Source organism: Elephas maximus, chromosome 12 (genome assembly GCF_024166365.1).
Source record: "Elephas maximus indicus isolate mEleMax1 chromosome 12, mEleMax1 primary haplotype, whole genome shotgun sequence".
Lineage (NCBI taxonomy): Eukaryota > Metazoa > Chordata > Mammalia > Proboscidea > Elephantidae > Elephas > Elephas maximus.
In genome coordinates, this window is record NC_064830.1 from 3649954 (window position 1) to 3670644 (window position 20691).

Below are 20691 nucleotides of genomic sequence, written 5' to 3' on the forward strand. Positions count from 1 at the left end.
CACTGCAAAGAATGGGAATTCCAGAACACTTAAATGTGCTTATGAGGAATCTGTGCATAGACCAACAGGCGGTCATTCCAACAGAACAAGGGGATATTGCATGGTTTGAAGGTGGCAAAGGCGTGTGTCAGGATTGTATCCTTAATTGTACTTATTCAATCTGTATACTGAGCAAATAATACGAGAAGTTAGACTATATGAAGAAGAACACAGCATCAAGATTGGAGGAAGACTCAGTAAAAACCTGTGTTATGCAGATGACACAACGTTGCTTGCTGAAAGTGAAGAGAACTTGAAGTACTTACTGGTGAAGATCAAACACTACAGTCCTCCATATGGATTACACCTCAACATAAAGAAAACAACGCCGTGATAAACAGAGAAAAGATTGAAGTTGTCAAGGATTTCATTTTGCTTGGATCCACAACCAACACCCATGGAAGCAGCAGTCAGGAAATCAAACCACGTATTGCATCAGGCAAATCCACTGCAAAAGATCTCTTTAAAGTGTTAAGAAAAAAAAGATGTCACTTTGGGGGGGACTAAGGTGTGCCTAACCCAAGCCATGGTATTTGCAATTGCCTCATATCCATGTGAAAGCTGGACAAGGAATTAGGAAAACCGAAGAATTGATGTCTTTGAATTATGGTGTTGGCAAAAATATTGAATATATCATGGACTTTGAGAAGAACAAACAAATCCGTCTTGGAAGTAGTACAGTCAGAATGCTCCTTAGAAGCGAGGATGGCGAGACTTTATCTCATGTATTTTTGACATGTTATCAGGAAGGACCAGTCCCTGGGAAAGGACATCATGCTTGATATAGTAGAGGGTCAGCAAAAAAGATGAAGACCCTCCGTGAGTTGGATTGACACAGTGGCTGCAACAATGGGCTCAAGCACAACAATGATTGTGAGGATGGCGCAGGACCCGGCACTGTTCCATTCTGTTGTACATAGGGTTGTGATGACTTGGAATCGACTTGATGGCACCTAACAACAACGACGTTGTTATGCGCTGTTGAGTTGATTCTCATAGCGACTGTATACTAACAGCAGTTCATGATTAAACATGGTTGCAGATACTGCTCTAGACAATCACAACACTAATGACTTTGAAGCATGAATAATTTCGTGAGAAAAAAGTTCAAAACAAACTCTCCTGTCTAGTCTCTGTTCTCTTCTGGCCACAATTTTTACTGTCACCTGTGTACTTGGCCTCATAACTGGCTGTTGACAGATGCATTACAAGCTGAATCTGTGAACACACGTAAACAAAATCGGCGGAGTGGAAAAGGCACTAAATTGGCAGGCAATCAAAAGTACAGTAAGGGCACATACAAGGGAAAATATTACATTAAATGTGAGCAGACAATCCTTCTACTTTTAGGAAGAATCTGTCAAAATAAGTTAAAATGCAAAACCCAACTATAATTCTTTAACAAGGAAAAGCTTACCACAAAGGAATAGTTAAGGAAGAAAGATATTTTTAAAGTTTACCTGTGCTAGGAACTCAATTACTTAGCATAGATGAATTTCAGAGAGGGTAGGCAGATACTTGATAACATGGTTGACTAGATACCTGGATCAGTCCCTCTGCTGAAAAGAAATAAAATCTGAATTTCAGAATTAAATTAATCTATTAGGAAATATTGAATGGCAATAAAAAATTTAATAACACAAACAAACTTGACTTAATAGATTTGTAAATGATCTCATATCCTTTACAGAATAATTGTATTTATTCTTTTTCATGGAATATTTTTTAAATCAATTATATATTTGCTCACAAAGTGAGCCTTAAATGATGAAATAAGTATAGTCCACATGCACTGATCATATTCCAATTAAAAAGCAAAAATATAATAAAATATAAGAACAAACAGATATATAGAAATCAAAGTAACACCTTGAATTAAAGAGGAACTTAAATCTTAATTCATAATTGGAAAGCATGGGAAGAACACATTCTATTAAAAATAAGAAAAGGCAGAAACATTGAACTAGGAAGACTGTGTATGTATATCTAAATGCCCTTGCTGTTGAATAAAATGACAAGAAATAAAGGAACGTATAACAAAGATTAAAAAGTTAGAAAAAGATCCAAAAATAAGTTAGAAAATAATATTAACACATATCAAATGTTAAAAACAACAACTAAATTCGAAAGTGAGTTTTTGGTAGTACCAATAAAATAGTAAATTTCTATATAATTGTGATAAAATAAATCAAAATAGGAGAAAACGAGAGTTATTTAAGAAAATAAAAAAGCAATAACCACGATTACAAAAAAAAAAGGATAATTTTACGTAACAGCAAAAGTAAAAAGTTCATAACAAAGCAATTTTTAAAGGTATGTTTTATTTATTCTGATAGAATTCACTATAAATCAGCACCTTGTGGGCGTAAGTTGTGTGGCCTTTGGATGAAAGATTTCTCTATATTTATTTGTTCTCCCTTAACCCGTTCTTTAGCGCAGCTCAGCGTCGTCACAAACACCATTATTACTGGCAACACTTTAACTGTATAAGAATACATCATTAACTCTATGGCAACAAATTTGATATTACAAAGGAAATTGATGATCTTTTACCAAAACTTAAATTACCAAAATTGACTCAAATATAAAAAGTGGAAAAATAAACAATTTACGATAGAAAAGATTTGATAATAATAACCAGAAGTATATCTGCAAGGACATAGGCAGAAGTGTGTGCATATATGTGTGTTGTATGGCATATGTGAATGCATGCATATGCAAATATAGCTGTACCAGTAGGCATATGTACCTACATGTTTGTGTGTGCTGCATACATACCAAAACCAAACCGAACCCACTGCCGTCGAGTCGATTCTGACTCATAATGACCCTATAGGACAGTGTAGAACTGTCCCATAGAGTTTCCAAGGAGCGCCTGGTGGATTCGAACTGCCGACCTCTTGGTTAGCAGACATAGCACTTGCCCACTACGCCACCAGGGTTTCTGCTGCATACGTATCCATATGTAAAATAAGGCACATAGGGGGCACAGTTACGGAGACTTCCTTGAAGTATCCAAACAACTTTTGGGATTGGTTTACTAGGTTAAAAGGCTTAGGACCTTAGGTCTTGTGGGATAACTTAGTCAAATGGCATATCATAGTTCATGAAGTTACAGTTCTATACCCTAATTTGGTGAGTAGCACCTGGGGTTTTAAAAGATTGTGAGTGGCCATCCAAGATACTACTACTGGTCTCTACTTGTCTGAAGAAAAGAGAATGAAGAAAACCAAGGACTCAAAGAAGAACCTAGTCCACAGGACTAGTAGCCTGCAGGAACCATGGCCTTCTCTAACCTGAGACCAGAAGAACTCAATGGTGCCTGGCTACCGCTACTTACGGTTCTGACCAGGACACAATAAAAGCCCTGAATAGAATGGGAGAAAAATGTAGAACAAAACTTAAATTCTCAAAAAAAAATCCAGACCTACTGGACTGATAGATACTAGAGGAATCCCCAAGACTATTGCCCTAAGATGTGCTTTGAGCTTGGAGCTGGAGCCACTCCCGAAGGTCACCTTTTAGCCAAATAGCCAAATAAACAGTATCACCCGTGAGTAATATGCTCTTTTAAACAATCAACTGTCAACATTTACCCAAAAGCAAAGGTAAGAAGGCAAAGAGGAAGGGAAGCTAGATCAATGGAAACAGAACAAGCATAATGGAAATAATGAGAAGGCTGACACATTGTGAAAAGTGTAACCCATGTTCACGAAACAGACTGTATAAAAATTGGTAAATGGGAAACTAATTAGCTGTGTAAGTTTTCATCTAAACCACAATAAAATATTAAAAAAAAAAGATTGAAAAGATTAAAAATTGAACATTGGAAAAAACACACTTGGGGTATCCATGAGTCAGAATTGACTGGACAGCAACAAATTTGGTTTTTGGGAGATACCTTAAAGGTTCAGGGGGGCAATTCTCTGTCTTTACAGATAACTTTAGTGTTGTTAAACAGAAAATAACACACACGAGGAGCATGCTTCTTAGTTCAATATAATATACAAGACCAAATGGGCAGCTCCTGTCTAAAAGTAAGATGAGAAGGCAGGAAGGGATAGGAACTGGACCAATGGACACAGAGAATCCAGGGTGGGAAGGAGGAGTGTGCTGTCACATTGTGGGGGTTGCAACCAAGGTCACAAAACAATATGTGTATAAATTTTTGAATGAGAAATTAACTTGAGCTGTAAACTTTCACCTAATGCATGAAGAAATTAAAAAAAAAAAAAAGCTATCAGAGATCATGAAAAAGGTGGACTGTCTTCCTACATAACATATTCAAAAGCCAGTATTAATCAAATATCAAAAGCAAATAATACTAAAAAATAAAAACTATAGGAAAAACATATATAATCCAAATAGATTATTTTAGGAATGCAATATCAGATAATTCGTCAAATTAACTTAAAATTTTAATAAATTAAAGGAGAATTTGTATTCTAAAGACCTCATCCAAATATTTGCTTTTTTGTTATTTGTTATGTAAAGGTGGACATCATTTGTGCTGTTCAACAGGTATTTATGGCTTTCCACCAAGTAGGGCTTTGCTCCTTGTCCCGCTTTGGTTGGACGGAACCTTGTGACATGCTCCAGCTGGCTAATGGAAGGGGAGGTGATGTGATCAGCTCTGACCCAGAGCCTTCCACTGCCTCTTCCACATCTTTCTGCATTTACCTGAGCTACTGGAAGGGAGGAAACCCTGGTGGCTCAGTGGTTAGGTCCTATGGCTGCTAACCAAGAGGTCAGCAGTTCAAATCCGCCAGGCGCTCCTTGGAAACTCTATGGGGCAGTCCTACTCTATCCTCTAGGGTCGCTATGAGTCAGAATCAACTCAACGGCAATGTGTTGGGTTTCATTGGAAGAGAGGAGCTGTGGGACAAAGCCAGTAGACATGTAGTATATGTGAGAAATAAGTATTTCTTACCATAGCTGCTAAAATTTTGGAGTTATTTGTTACCACAATACAACCTAATCTACACTGACTGATACAGCATTGTTTAATTTTTTTGATCTACAGTAAAAAAAAAAAAAAAATTAAAATGTCCATTTCATTGGAATAAAGTGATACAAGTTCTAAAAATCACCAGTTGTGTAATCAGTTCCTACTCATGGCGACTGGACGTGCGTCAGAGCAGAACTGCGCTCTTTAGGGTTTTCAGTGATTGATTTTTTAGAAATATATTGCCAGGCCTTTATTCAAAGGGACCCCTGAGTGGCCTCGATCCTCCAAACTTTTGGCTAGTAGCCGAGCACATTAACCAATAGTATCATGCAGATTTAGAAATACCTCAAACCAAAAACCAAGCCAAACCCACTGCTATTGAGTCAATTCCAACTTATAGCAACCTCATAGGACAGAGTAGAGCTGCCCCATAAGGTTTCCAAGGCTGAAATCTTTATAGAAGCAGGCTGTCACATCTTTCTCCAGTGGAGCAGCTGGTGGGTTCAAACCATGGACCTTTTGGTTAGCAGTCAAGCATTTTAAATTCCTGCAAATTCCTGCTTCTATTGAGGTATTACTGTCTGTCTTCAGATACTTAACTTGACCTGATTGACATCATGTCTTACTCTGCGTTTTCTCTTCTAGCACCATGTGGTGGACATCTGACAGCTTCAAGTGGAGTTATTTTGCCTCCTGGATGGCCAGGATATTATAAAGATTCCTTAAATTGTGAATGGATAATTGAAGCAAAACCGGGACATTCTATCAAAATAACTTTTGATAGGTAAGAAAATTTTGTTTTTTCTTTATTAATATGAACCTACAAAATGTATATTCAATGTTTTCATTAAATTGATCCTAAAACTTAGAAAGGCGACAGCTTTCTATGGGTTCACCAAAAGGAGTCCACTTTGCAAGAAATAGGCATTTACTTGATAAGTTTGTTGCTCTTGAATTTTCTTCCTGTAACCTTAACCCATTGGTTAAGTCACTCTGTCCAGTATGCTGAGAACCGCTGAGAACGGCAGGACGTGTGGAGAGCGTTCCCTGAGGACCCTTTCCCAGAGATCACAGTGTCTGGCCCTTAAATGGGAACCTGCAGATGGAATAAATTCTGCTCTGATGTTGCTGGCACATGGAAGCAGCTCAGCATCCCTTTGGTACCTCAGGTACCTTCGGAAGCAGCACAGGAAAGCACCTCTTCTTGGTCTGGTCGTGGTTATTGGTAACTGGACAGGAACTTTGGGCTGCAGAGCTAGCAATAGGGTGAGCGCAACAGATTAATTATTTAGTGCTTTTTAGAAAGTGTGAGGGAAACTATGACTGAAATGTTTATATTAGTTATTTGGTAATAATATTTGATAATCTAGTTTTTTTTTTTTAATCTAGAAAAAGTTCTGTTTGAATTTTGAATGATAAAATGTTTTCCCACTTGTCTCAACATCAAAATTAAATGGATGATTAAAAACTAAAAATGTTTTAAAGCTAACCATATGCTTTACTATCTAAGGAATCATCCTTATTTAACATTGCAAGTTTAATCTCTGAACAACATTGCACCTTCTCTAATAATGACCTTCTTCTTGATCAGAACAAGTTCTGTTTTATTATTATAATGTTACAAGATACTCATTTTCTAATCATCAATGATGACATGAATTCAGGAAAGGCTTTTAGCTGGAGTTAAATTTATCTCTCAGTAACTATTTGTCTTTTAAATTATTACTCATATTGTTATTTTATTTTTGATAGGATGATAATAATCTCTGGCAGCATAATCCCTCAGAAGAAAATAAAATTTTTGGTTTATGTTATCTATTTTGGAAACCCTGGGGGCGTAGTGGCTAAGTGCTATGCCTGTGAACCAAAGGGTCGGCAGTTCGAATCCGCCAGGCGCTCCCTGGAAACTCTATGGGGCGGTTCTACTCTGTCCTATAGGGTCACTGTGAGTCGGAATCGACTTGATGGCACTGGGTTTGGTTTGGTTTTTGGTTATCTATTTTATTGGAAAATGGATTTATGCAAATAATAATAGTAGTTTTTTTCAAAATTTAATTCTATATTCAATAAATTAAATTTAATTTTCATGTAGGGTTGCTATAAGTTGGAATCGACTCGACTGTGGTGGGTTTGGTTTGGTTTGATTAGTCTTTACTCTTTATGGCATGGGGGAAAGGGCCAAGCAACTCTGATTTCCAGCGGCACACCAAATTTAAATAATTTAGTAAAGATCATGTTTTTACATTTTAATTTACAGAGTTTATTAACACTCATGTTCAGTTGCCTGAACAAAGTTACTTATTTAATTTCATCCAGTCTTTTCAATAATGCTCTGTGATAATTTACTGAATTTCACTCATAAGTATCTCCTATTTCTGGTATATTCAGAGATTTTTTATTTACCCCTAAAATTATGCAGTATTAGTTTACACATTGAACCATGTGCTGACATTCTAATAAAAGACGTGCTTCTACATAGAAATTTTAAATTCCATATTTGCGATACCTTTATATCGTGTGTGCCAGGTTGGCAGGTAATGAAAAGCGGTTTTTGTTTCTGAGGCGATCCTGAAGGTCTTCCAGTTGTTGAAATGTGCATCATACTAGTTCTAGCTTTTACGAAAGAGAGCAGATATGAGAACTTCAGTGCAAATATATCAAATGAGATTTACTTCATGTGTATCCAGTCTTTGTGAATTTGAACTCAGAAAACAGAAATCTTAGAGTTATTAGTGGAAACATTAGTCAAAGATGAAGTTGGCCCTATCCATTTCCAAATGCAGTAGCCCTGGGACACACAAATTGTCTGACTTCCTTTTCCATGAAACAGTGGAGGTGAGGGTACCAACTGGTCAGGTGCAAGAATATACAATTATCGTACATTTGTGCTAAGAATAGTATGCGTAATTTAATAAAAAATGGGGCAAAGCCCTTTGATTTAAGCATTCTTTATTATGTGCTATGGAATTTTTTTTTTTTTATGGAACTAAGTAAGGAAGACTCTTCTCAAGTTTTCTTTCTCTTCATCAGTGATATTCAATGCAAAGTGTAGGAGATAATGGCACAGGCTTCAGTGGAATTCTTTGGCTGAAATTTACTGAGTGAGTAAGCCTTACAATGAGCGTACAGTCAGAACTTGGAAACTGGGTTAGCTCTTGGAGGACAAGATGGACCCATTTAAAAACTTGTATCAGTGCCTGGAATGGTACCTTCATTTCATGAAAGGGTGCCCAAGTGGCTTCAATTTCATATAAAAATAATCTCATGCCAGATTCTATGGAAGCATAACGTCCTTCTTGGAGGAAAAGTTAAGCACATTTTGGAAGCTGCTCTTACTTCTTCAAATCATTAAAACATCCTTTAGCTTCTGAAGCATCAGTATGCTAAATGCTAACCTAGTGTCCTAAAAGAGTTCATGTAACTTAAAAGGCACAGCGTTTTCTTTTTCATGAAGGGTGTTTAAAGTGTCATGTATTTTGAATTACCTTCCTCCTTGAAGAGACAATTTCATCTCAGTAAGCCTATTTTAAGACGCCCATGATCACGTTCAACAGGGATCATGAACAATTGTGTGAAAATGCATAATAATTGATAAATTTTCATGTGTGTGTTTATTTTTGAAAACTAATTTTTCTCACAGTATTTCCATTTTACAGCTGAATATCTGCCCACTTTTGTATCTGTAGCCCTGGTGATACAGTGGTTAAGCATTCGGCTGCTAACCAAAAGGTTGGCAGTTTCAGCCCACCAGCCACTCCTTAGAAACCCTATGGGGCAGTTCTGTTCTGTCCTGTAGAGTTACTGTGAATCAGAATTGACTCAAGGGCAATGGGTTTGTATCTGCACGGTTACAAGGCAGAGTATTAGCAGAAAGGGAGGGGGCTACAATGTACCTTTACTTCCAGAAAAAAAGTACTTTCTTTAAATATTATATAAAAAAAATAGACTCTTAAATTTTAAAATGTATATAATTTAAGATATTTTATTTATATTGATATACACGTGGTTCTAGTTACCGTATTTTTACGCAAATAGCATGTGTCGTCTACATTTGCCAACTGTGCCCTCCCCCTGTGAAATATTTCTGTAAGCGTGCCATGCTCTTTTTTTACAGCAACAGTAAAAAAATTCCCATAGCAGCACTTATGAAACTACCTCACGAGGGGAAAGCACGGTTGGCAAACATAGAAGGCACGCATTATTTGCGTAAAAAGACAGTAATTAATGAGTATATTAAAAGAATGTCTGTAAGCTAATGCGGTTTTAGGTGTCTCTTCTGACTTGATACGTGTTTGCAGATTTCAGACTGAAGTCAATTACGACACACTGGAAGTCCGAGATGGGTCAGCGAATTCTTCCCCACTGATCGGAGAGTACCACGGCACGCAAGCGCCACAGTTCCTCATAAGCACAGGGAATTTCATGTACCTACTTTTCACCACAGACAATAGCCGCTCCAATGTTGGCTTCCTCATTCACTATGAAAGTAAGTTAATAAATATGTTCCAATTTAAGATAGGTGTTATTTTCTAGCCTGCAGATAATGGCTAATTTATTGATTCTATCTGACTTTTCCAAAATTGTTTTAAAAATTGTAAGAACTTTCTCCTATTCATATGAGATCATCTTGGGGATTCCTACTTTAAACTCTCAAATATTAGTTGTCTAGTATAAAGCAAAATAAAACATTTTAAATGTATTAATTTACTGCATGGGATATTACTACTGTGAGAAGGTATATTTACTTGACAAAAGAGTTATAAAACATGTTGCTAAAAGTATACATCAGAAGCAATGGGTAGGGAGAGTCTTTACTAGAAAAATATGTTAGGACAGTTTGTGATACTTACTTGTTAGTCTATGTAAACAAGTTCCAATGGATAGAGAACATGTAACCAAGAGAAGAAATTAAAACCAAGCTAAACCTTACCAAATGATCGTTAAAAATATTTTGACAATTGCTAAGGGAATTTCAAAAATAAATGTTAAACATATTTAAGAGCAATTGTTAAAATATAATAATGGAATATATTTTCCAAGACAGTTTCAACTTTAAGCATCCCTTCCCATTTTTGTTTCCATAAATCCAAATTTGGCTTTTCTTTTTAGCTTCTGGAATTATGAAGTCAAGTTATTATATCATTTTATAACAATATTTGTGAAAGTATACTTTAGAATACAGTTCAAGGGGATTCCCCTGCAAATATGTTTTTAACAATAGAAAGTTAAAAAGAAAAAAAAAATTATTTTTCTCACCATTTTTAAAAGCTTTATTTTCAGAGTAGAATGAAGTTGGGGAAGGAATAGAGTTTAACATGTGAACATTTGACCTGATGAAATGATACATTTACTTACAGAATTTTTTATGGTTATTTTTAAGAACTTAACCCAACAATAAATAAGATAATTTTTATGTTATTTTAAATGTATATTTTTATATATACTCACACATATGTTTTAACATAATGCATGAATGGGATCGTATCTAGCAAGCTGAATTTTTAATCATTCTTTTTTTTTTTTTAATAATTTTCCTTGCCTTCCCCCCACATCACCTCCTGATAACTGGTGTTAACCCCTGTCTAACCTCTATCCAGACAACTCAAATTAATCACCTGTGATGTGTCTGTATCTGTTTTCCCATACTCATGTAATCACACACAAAAATACATACATATAGCCTTATATCTACTTTTTGGTAAAAATGGAATAACTTTATTTCCTTAATCTAATATGGATCATTCAATAATATCTCTTGTAAATCTATTCAAAGCACCATTTTCTCTAATTCATTGTTTTAAGTGTCCATGTAATATTCCGTGCTGCAGATGTGAAATAATCTAACCACTCTCCAACTAATGGCTGTTCATTTTGTTTAAAAAACAAAAAATTCCTTTATTTTTCCTCTTGTTGATATTATGATGATGATATTATGGCACCATTTATCCATAATTTTCTATTGTTAAAAACATATTCGCAGGGGAATCCCCGTCAACTGTATTCTAAAGTATACTTTCACAAATATTGTTATAAAATGATATAATAACTTGACTTCATAATTCCAGAAGCTAAAAGGAAAAGCCAAATTTGGATTTATGGAAACAAAAATGGAAAGGGATGCTTAAAGTTGAAACTGTCTTGCTGATGTTTAGAATTAATGGTAATTGTATTTTGAATATTTTCATACCACACACAATATAGTTACTAAATTGGTATATTATTTGGAGAATTTTCTGCTGTAAAAACTTAGATTTCATAAAATCAGCTAGATTTATGCACCTTAAATATCTAGAGAAAATCCAGACAGTTCCGCCATTATTATTAAATGAAGCATTCCTAAATTACTTGAAATTGGATTGCTTCATTGCGAAATCAGAACAAAAAATTTGTGCAGTTAACTAGCCCCATTGATTCAAACATCCGTCTCAACTTTTGTCCCAAATCTTCTACATATACTTTTACCTGAAAACCTGCAAGAAATAGTCTCACAACTACAAATGGTAGCTGTATTTTATTGATAGCAGGAAAATCTCATTATTAATGACAAAGATTAATTTCAAATTTCATTCAAAGTCATTATATTTCATAACTGTACATCATTTATTTCTAAATGATAAATTTTTAAAAAATAAAAAGTTAACCAGAACATTTATATTTCCTTCTTTTTATGTTTCTTTTTCACTTTTCTTTGGAGCAAAAGATATGCACACATTACAATCATCTGAATTTGTAAAGCTACTAAGTAATGAATGATAAGTGTTTTACTCCCCCCTCCCCATTTGCTTAGACTAGTATTACATGGCCTTTAGGTACATAGTTATGTGAAATTTAAGAGAAGAAATAATTTCAGGCAGTATCAAGGCAGCTCTAGAAGACAAAGTAAAGTATTATAATGAAATATATAAAGACCTGGAGTTGGCAAACCAAAGGGGATGAAGGCGCTCAGCATTTCTCATGCTGAAAGATCTGAAGAAAAAATTCAAGCCTCGAGTTTTCAATATCAAAGGATTATATGGCCAAAAATTTGAATGATGCAGGAAGCGTCAAAAGAAGATGAAAGGAATACACAGAGTCGCTGTACCAAAAAGAACTGGTCTGTGCTCAGCCGTTTCAGGACGTAGCATATGATTAAGAGCCAATGATATTGAAAGAAGAAATCCAACCTGCACTGAAGGCACTGGCATAAAACAAGTCTCCAGGAATTGACAGGATACCAATTGAGATGTTTCAACAAACAGATGCAGTGCTGAAGGTGCTCACTCGTCTATGCCAAGAAATTTGGGAGATGGCTACCTGCCCAACCGACTGGAAGAGATCCATATTTGTGTGCATTCCAAAGAAAGGTAATCCAACAGAATGCAGAAATCATCGAACAATATCATTACTGTCACATGCAAGTAAAATTTTGCTAAAGATAGTTGAAAAACGATTGTAGCAGTGCATCAACAGGGAACTGCCAGAAATTTAACACGGTTTCAGACAGGAACATGCAACAAGGGATATCATTGCTGGTTAAGGCAGGAAACTACATTGAAAAGAATATCATCTGAGAAGGGCATCTCTCTGAAACTTTGTTATCCCTTCAATTTATCTGTCAATACTTACGTATTTGAAGAAAAACAAGGAAATGGATAGAAACAATTGAGACACAGCGTATGGCATTTGTATAAGGAAATGAGTTGGGAAAATCTGGGATTTTTAAAACAGAGGTTTTCAGCTGGTGTTGTACATAAGAGTTACCTGTGGGACTTTAAAACAAAATGGATGCTTGAATGCCAGCTCTGATGTCCTAGGTGGCTGTGTCTGTGGATGGTATCCAGATATAAGTGGTTTCCTAGAGCTCTGTAACTGATTCAGATGGTCATCTTTACCTGAAAACCATGCTGAAAGAGCAGCTTTCACGTGCACTAACACTCACCTGGGGACCTTAGTAAAATGGAGAAGCCTGAGCCCACGCTAGAGATGTTCTTATTTGCTACACCTGTGGTGAGGGCCAGACTTCTGGATGTATAATCCAATCCTCAAGGAATCTCTAAATGAGGTAGAGGGTAGACAGCAGCCATCTCCCTGAATCTGCCCAGACAGACCAGGGCAAGTGCAGAGCAAGCACACCAGGGTCACAGGATAGTGACCTGCAGTTGGGGGATGTGAGGAGGAGCCAGTGGAATAGCAGAGGCAATGGAAGAGGAATTAATAAGTTATATTACAAACGCATGTTTATTAAAATGAAGGAAGGAGGAAGGAGAGAGAGAGAGGAAAAGGGGAAAAGACAAAAGACAAACATTACCTCTGCTTCATAATCTTGAATATTTCTAGTGCCCTTTGAGGAGATGCATTATGTAATCAATATATAGGCACTAGAAAATAATGCATTTGCTCATCCAACACTGTTTTAAAAAACAGGTTGTCTATGACCTGAGAATGAATTATGTTGAAGTCTTCCAGCCATTTAAAATAATAATACTGCTCACTTCTCTTTTGTCTTTTGGCATAAATGGTTGGAATTGTAAACCTTTTTTGCTTTATAAGATTATTAATGATTACCTTTCATGCAAGTAGTTCTGGTGGCCCAGTGGTTAAAGTGCTCAGCTGCTAATGGAAAGGTTGGAGTCTGAACCCACCAGGTGAAAGATTTGGCAGTCTGCTTGCATAAAGATTTACGGCCTTAGAAACTCTACTCTGTCCTATGGAGTTGCTGAGTTGGAATTGTCTTGATGTCAGTGGGTTTGGTTTGGGGTTTGAACCTTCCATACTCAAACCCATTGCTGTCAAGTCAATTTCAACTCATAGTGACCCTACAGGACAGAGTACAACTACTCCGTAGAGTTCCAAGGCTGTAAATCTTTACAGAAGCCGACTGCAACAGGCTCCTGTGAAGCGACTGTTGGGTTCCAAGTGCTGATCTTTTCGTTAGCAGCGAGTGCTTTAACTACCGAGGCACCGGGGTTCCTTCATACTCAAGTGGGCACGTGGGGCCTACTCTATAGACATAAAGCGTTACAGAAATAGCAGCCACGTTGTACTCAAGGTTGACTTGTTTTTGCGGTGGTGCGGCAAGATAAAATGAGCTAATATAAACAGCATTAACTTCAGAAGGCGTTTATTTCAAGGTTTTCATCAAAGCAGACCTAGAATTGTAATTCTGCTGTGTGCTAACTCTTGTGAATCATCACTATCATAAATGTATTGTCCAATTACAGTTCATTCTGTTATTGCTCTATTCTTTGTAAGGAGTGTGCCATGGTTTCTTTATATACTAGTAATTGCTGTATCCTTCCAGAATAATCATTTGCTTTGTTTGTTGATCTTTGAATCACCACTTTAAAATAGCTAATTTTAGAGAGAACTGTAAAATAAATGGAATTCTCAAGTATATGCAGGTTTTGTGTGGGATTTTTCTTGGAAATGCTTGCAAAGTCATCTTTTAAACAATATTTCAAGAACAAAGAAAGATTTACTATACATATTTGTATTTATTCTACTATGTCATGATCTGTGCATTGTGTTATTTTCAAAAGAATTGCGGTAGGGAAAAGAGTCTGTCTTTGTGGTGTGCGTGTGTGTGTGTGTGTGTAGTTTTCTAAGATTCAACATTTCTTATGACTAGAAAGAGAAACTGGTCAAGACGTAATAGCAATGGATGTGATACAGTGGAATGTAATACAGAGAAAGAGAAAGGAGAAGCAGGCGCAAAGGCTTGGGATTGAACCTCACTAAACCATTTAACATAATTAACTGGCTTAATTTTTTGACCTGTTTCCTCGTTTGTAAAATGGAACTTCTGTCCTCTATTTTAAAACCTTTTGGAGGCTGTGAAGTGGCTATCCTAAGGCTTGGCATATAAAAGATATCAGCACATATTAATTTCCTTCCTTAAATTAGACCTTTTATAAAGATGATAGCTTACATCAACTGTACATTAATATAATCTGCACCTGGATATTGTCGAAGTAGTCAGCTTCCTTTACTCTATGAATCGCACATGTATCCAGTCATTTATATTGTAAGAAAGACAAATAAAAAGAAATACACTTGTATCATTTCTGCCCAAAAAATTCACAGTTGCATTAAGTTCCTGGTGAGAAATGCTTGGAACAGAATCTGAATGTGTTTGTTGTTTCCGTCAAATCCACTGATCCCAATAAGGAAAAGAAAAAGTCCCAAACACTGCTTAGAGAAACAGTGTTATACCTCTCCTTCGAAGTATTTGACTGCCTGCCCTCGCTGATTTTATTGTAAAGGCCTTGTCCCACTGGAGGGACTTCAGCTACTTTGCAGCTTCTATATTATTTCCCGCTGTCAACCTGTGTTCGGATTTCTTGATTTGGGGGAATTGGTAACCAAACCTATAATTCTACCCCTCAACAGTTCTTCCCACATATGCTTTGTATTCAGAAAATTTGTAATGCCAAGAAACTTACTGTCTGGACGTTTCACAGCTCAGTATCTATGCCCATTATTTTGTAAAAGTAGAGGAATGAGTAAGTAATGGAATAATGCTGGTATTTTTTTAGCCAGTAGTTATGACTTTAACACTTTACCCTTTTTTTTTAGTTCAGTTTTTCAAGTAAAAGATTCTAAATTTTAATGTCTATGCTTTCATTTCCTCTAATATTTTCCCTCCCCCCCCCCAGTGGATTTTGTTTGGACAAAGATTTATTACAATTTAGAAATTTTATTATAAATACTATATAAGATACGATATATTAATGTGTTAATACCTTTTAAAATAATAATTTCCATTACTATGATTGGCTGTGGAATGCAATGAACACGTTGTTTAGTGATCACAAAAAACCATTGTACAAAACAGAATATTCATATTAACTGGCTTTTCCACAGACCCAAAGACTAATTAGTCACTTTCTTTACCAGAACTTCCTAAGTCAAGGCCATCTGTTGAGGGAACTCTTGTCTTGATCTTGATACTGCAAAAACAATCAGCTACTATTATGTGCCATTGTGTTCAAAGCATATAATGCATGTGTACAGTCTATGAGATGTTATAAGTCATAAAAACTGCCTTAGATGGTGGATGTGTGTGTGTGCACGTATGCACGTGCACGAGCCTGGGAGAGGGGGAGAGAGAGACACAGAGGCAGAGACTGAGAGACAGAGAGAGAGGGGATGTTGAAAGAAGCAGGGTAGTTGATGGATTTCAAGACGAATGATACCCACCTTGCGTCTGGCAGAGTAGTACTGCTATACAGAGATGGAAGGGGTGATTGCACATTGCTGCCCTGTTTTCTGAAAACTGTGATGGCATGGTGGTTAGGTGCTATGGCTGCTAACAAAGGATCAGTAGTTCAAATCCACCAGGTGCTCCTTGGAAACACTGAGGCAGTCCTACCCTGTCCTATAGGGTTACTATGAGTTGGAACAAACTTTATGGCAATACAGTTATACCATGTTGCTTAGGCAGGCCTGTTTTTTAGGTATATGTTAGTTTTCAGAGAATTATTTAGAATGGCTGTTTAAGAAAAAAATCTTGGGGAAAATTTCATGCTAATTTTTTCCACTTATTTTTTTTAACATTTCACTATGATAATCTTCTCTATTTTTTTTTTCGTGTATTAGCTTGCCTGTCCTGCATATGTTTCTGTAGCTATTGGATCTTGTTTTTAATTATACTAATGGAGAATCTTATTGTTTATTATTTATTAAAGTAAGCAATCATTCCTCCCACCAACCTAAATTTTACTTATTTGACTTAATAAGGAAAGGTATATTCATAACTTACATCATTCAAGCTTTGAAGAAATTATGCAATAACCTGAAATGATATTCCAAAGATTACTTTCGGGGACTAAACAGTATGAATATTTGTCATATTTAAAGGTTATTGGTTCATAGTTCAGTTCTTAATGCAAATATACTAAACTTTACTGGGACTGTGCTGTACAGCAACTACAGAGTTGTTTTTTTTTATCGGACATAAACGTGACAATGAAGCCCTCTCCCCTCACTCTCATATTCTTCAATATTTCAAAATTTATATTATTCTAAAAATACAGAGAAATGCCAGACAAACAAAACTCTTATAATGACATGATCATAATTACTTGACTTTATATAGCACTTTATTTTTTTCACATCTTTCAGCATAGGCTAATTGTAGCTATCTCAAAAATGGCTGACTTAAGTGCAAATTCGAAAAAAAAATGTATGAATTCATGGAGCAATTTGAGAAAATCAACTCTAGTGCAGATTTAAATCACATTATATGTGTATGTGGTTGGGCGTATTTTTGCATATATATGAATGTTGAAATATGACTGCTAAAAGCTGACTGAATCATAAAATATGAAAGAAAAGGAAGAGAGGAAGGGATGGAGATACAAAACAGAAAGAATCTTAGATTTTCTTTAGCACAGCTTGATAGTTTTCAAATGAAGGAAGGGAAAATTCAGAGAGGTCAACAAAGTATACAGGTTGTACTTCAAAGAAATCAACTGGAAAATACACCCAAATGCAAAGAAAACAAAAACTCTCACCAATGGGCTGAAAAATAACATCATAATAAATGGTGAAATTGAAATTGTCAAGCATTTCATACTACTTGGATCAACAATCAACACCCATGGAAACCGCAGTCAAGAAATTAAACAACACATTGCATTGAGTAAATCTACTGCAAAGAACCTCTTTCAAAGCTTGAAAGTCAAAGATACCACTAAGTTACGCCTGACCCAAGCTATGGTATCTTCAGTTGCCTCACATGCATGTGAAAGCCAGACAATGAAAAAGGAAGACTGAAGAACTGATACATTGAATTATGGTGTTGGTGAAGAATATTGAACCTACCCTGGACTGCCAGAAGAATGAACAAACCAATCTTTTAGCAAGTACAGCCAGTATGTTCATCAGAAGTGAAGATGATGAGACTTTGTCTTGCATACTTTGGACATGTCATCAGGAAAGACTAATCACTAGAAAAGAACATCACGTTCGATAAAGGTCAGTGAAAAAAAACAGGGAAATCCTCAATGAGACAGATTGACACAAAAAGTGTAACAATGGGCTTAAACATACCAAAGATTGTGAGGATGGGACAGGAGCAAATAACGTTTTGCCCTGTTATATATAACACTGTTTTAGTTAGCTAATGTTGCTATAACAGAAATACGACAAGTGGATGGCTTTAACAAAGAGAAATTTATTCTTTCACATTCTAGTAGGCTACAAGTCCAAATTCAGGTGTCGCCTCCAAGGTTAGGCTTTCTCACTCTGTCGGCTCTGGAGGAAGATCCTTGTCATAAATCTTCCCCTGGTCGAGGATCTTCTCAGTACAGGACCCTGAGTCCAAAGGATGTGCTATTCTCCTGGCTCCCTTTTCTTGGTGGTATGAGGTCCGCATATCTCTCTGCTCACTTCTCTCTTTTATATCTCAAAAGAGGTTGGCTCAAGACACAATCCAATCTTGTAGGTTGAGTCCTGCCGCATTGACATAACTCTTGGAAATTCCGTCTCTTCAATGCCATAGATATAGGATTTACAACACAAAGGAAAATCACATCCAAGGACAAAATGATGGACAATCACACAGTACTATGAATCATGACCTAGCCAAATTTATACTCATATTTTTGAGGGACACAATTCAACTCATGATATTCTCCATGAGCCGAAGCCAATTCAATGCCAGCTAACAACAAAACAGAAAAACATGGTCAAATATTGGAAAATGTATTGATTTTTACATGAATGGATTTTCAAATTAATTTATATAACATTCCAGGTCTCGTATTGTCCGGAAATATTTTATATATATATTATGACATTTGTATTTTTTTTTTCTGTATACCAGGTAGGTATTTATAACCCTGGTGGTGTAGTGGTTAAGAGCTATGGCTGCTAACCAAAAAGTTTGCAGTTCGAATCCACCAGGTACTCCTTGGAAACACTATGGGACAGTTCTACTCTGTCCTATAGGGTCACTATGAGTCGACAGCAATAGGTTTGGAAACCTTGATAGTGTAGTGTTTAAGTGCTACAGCTGCTAACCAAAGAGTGGGTAGTTCAAATCCACCAGGTGCTCCTTGGAAACTCTATGGGGCAGTTCTATTCTGTCTTATAGGGTCACTAGGAGTTGGAATTGACTTGATGGCAACAAGTTTATTTGTTTGCTTGTTTGTTTGGTTATATACATATATATATTTGTTGTTGTTATTGTTATGCATTTAGGTGTGACTTTAGAGTCAGATTCTTGCCTTGATCCTGGAATTCCTGTGAACGGTCATCGCCATGGCAATAATCTTGGCATCGGGTCTACGGTGACTTTCAGCTGCGATCCAGGATATACGCTAAGTGATGACGAACCCCTTAGCTGTGAGAGGAACCATCAGTGGAACCATGCGTTACCTAGCTGTGACGGTAGGTGGACCTCAGTGAAACACTAAATCATAAAGAAATGCAGAAAAATAGAATGATTTGAATGGTTTTGATGGCACATGTAATTTATGGATGTTGTAGAACATGACTAAAGTGTGACTTCTGCTTCAAACATTGCACACCTTAAAAATATCATTGCCATTTACAACTTGAAGTTTACCTCGAAAACATGATGTTTGCTTTTATTTGGTAGAACATCTGTTGGAAATAAAGAACATACACTTATGGACTGTCCTTCAACTTTATCCACCCACACTTAAACTTAATGGAGCTTAGTTATACATACTTTTACATATGGAATTTATTGAAAATAGGATGCAGAATACCAGCAATGACTGAAAATATACTTAATCAACTGAATATACTCATACTCAGAATATATACATCTGTACTTATTCTAGGTTGTAATATCTGATTGTCCTTTGGCCTAGGTCAAAGCCTTAAACAACTTCCTCTGTGTTTACACAACTGTCTTTAAAGCTCGTTATCCTCTTGCAGGGAGCCCTGGTGGTCCAGTGGTTAAGAATTTGGCTGATAACCAAAAGGTCAGCAGTTCGAATCCACCAGGCACTCCTGGGAAACCCTATGGAGGCAGTTCTACTTGTCCTATAAGAGTCACTATGAGTCAGAACTGACTCAACGGCACATAACAACAACAAAAGCAATAAATCCTCTTGCAAAGCATTTTTCCCAGGAGCCCTCATTCTGGGACAAAGAGTTCTCAGGAGATCTCTAGATGGTTTCTTGTGATAGCAGCCACTCTCCTTGTCCTGCACAAATCTGCTCTTGGAAATCTCAAAAAATAATATCATTTTTAATTGATATATGTTGGAGTAGTCAAAATTAAAAGTTAATTAAATGGGTTATTTATGATCATGTGTCTAAAATTTTGGGTACTGGGCTTTCGGTCATGAATATTATAACATTACAACATTATGTCTAGGTCAAAAGAAAAAACTATGTTGTTTTTTTTTTCTTTTTTCCACATTCAGTACTATTTACAGACTCTTGTCTACTCTTGGAACATGATATATGGAAAACCTTAAATTCTTTAAAATTGTGCACCCAGAAGTTTCTGGGATAAAATGAATGCTCCAAAGGTCAGTGGAGCAAGGGCGGGGTTTGGGGACCATGGTTTAAGGGGACTTCTAAGTCAATTGGCAAAATAATTCTATTATGAAAACATTCCGCATCCCACTTTGAAATGTGGCATCTGGGGTCTTAAATGCTAACAAGCGGCCATCTAAGATGCATCAATTGGTCTCAACCCACCTGGAGCAAAGGAGAATGAAGAACACCAAGGTCACACGATA

General features: G+C 36.4%; 1 protein-coding gene across 1 annotated transcript in view; it reads left to right on the forward strand.

Annotated features, from left to right (window-relative positions):
* The window catches only part of CSMD1 (CUB and Sushi multiple domains 1), a 2087969-nt gene that overhangs the window by 1627254 nt on the left and 440024 nt on the right, over nt 1–20691 (forward strand). The window contains exons 16-18 of the mRNA XM_049902971.1: nt 5633–5771; nt 9286–9473; nt 19172–19360. Coding sequence (XP_049758928.1) covers nt 5633–5771; nt 9286–9473; nt 19172–19360 — 516 coding nt within the window. The remainder of the gene's footprint in view (nt 1–5632; nt 5772–9285; nt 9474–19171; nt 19361–20691) is intronic.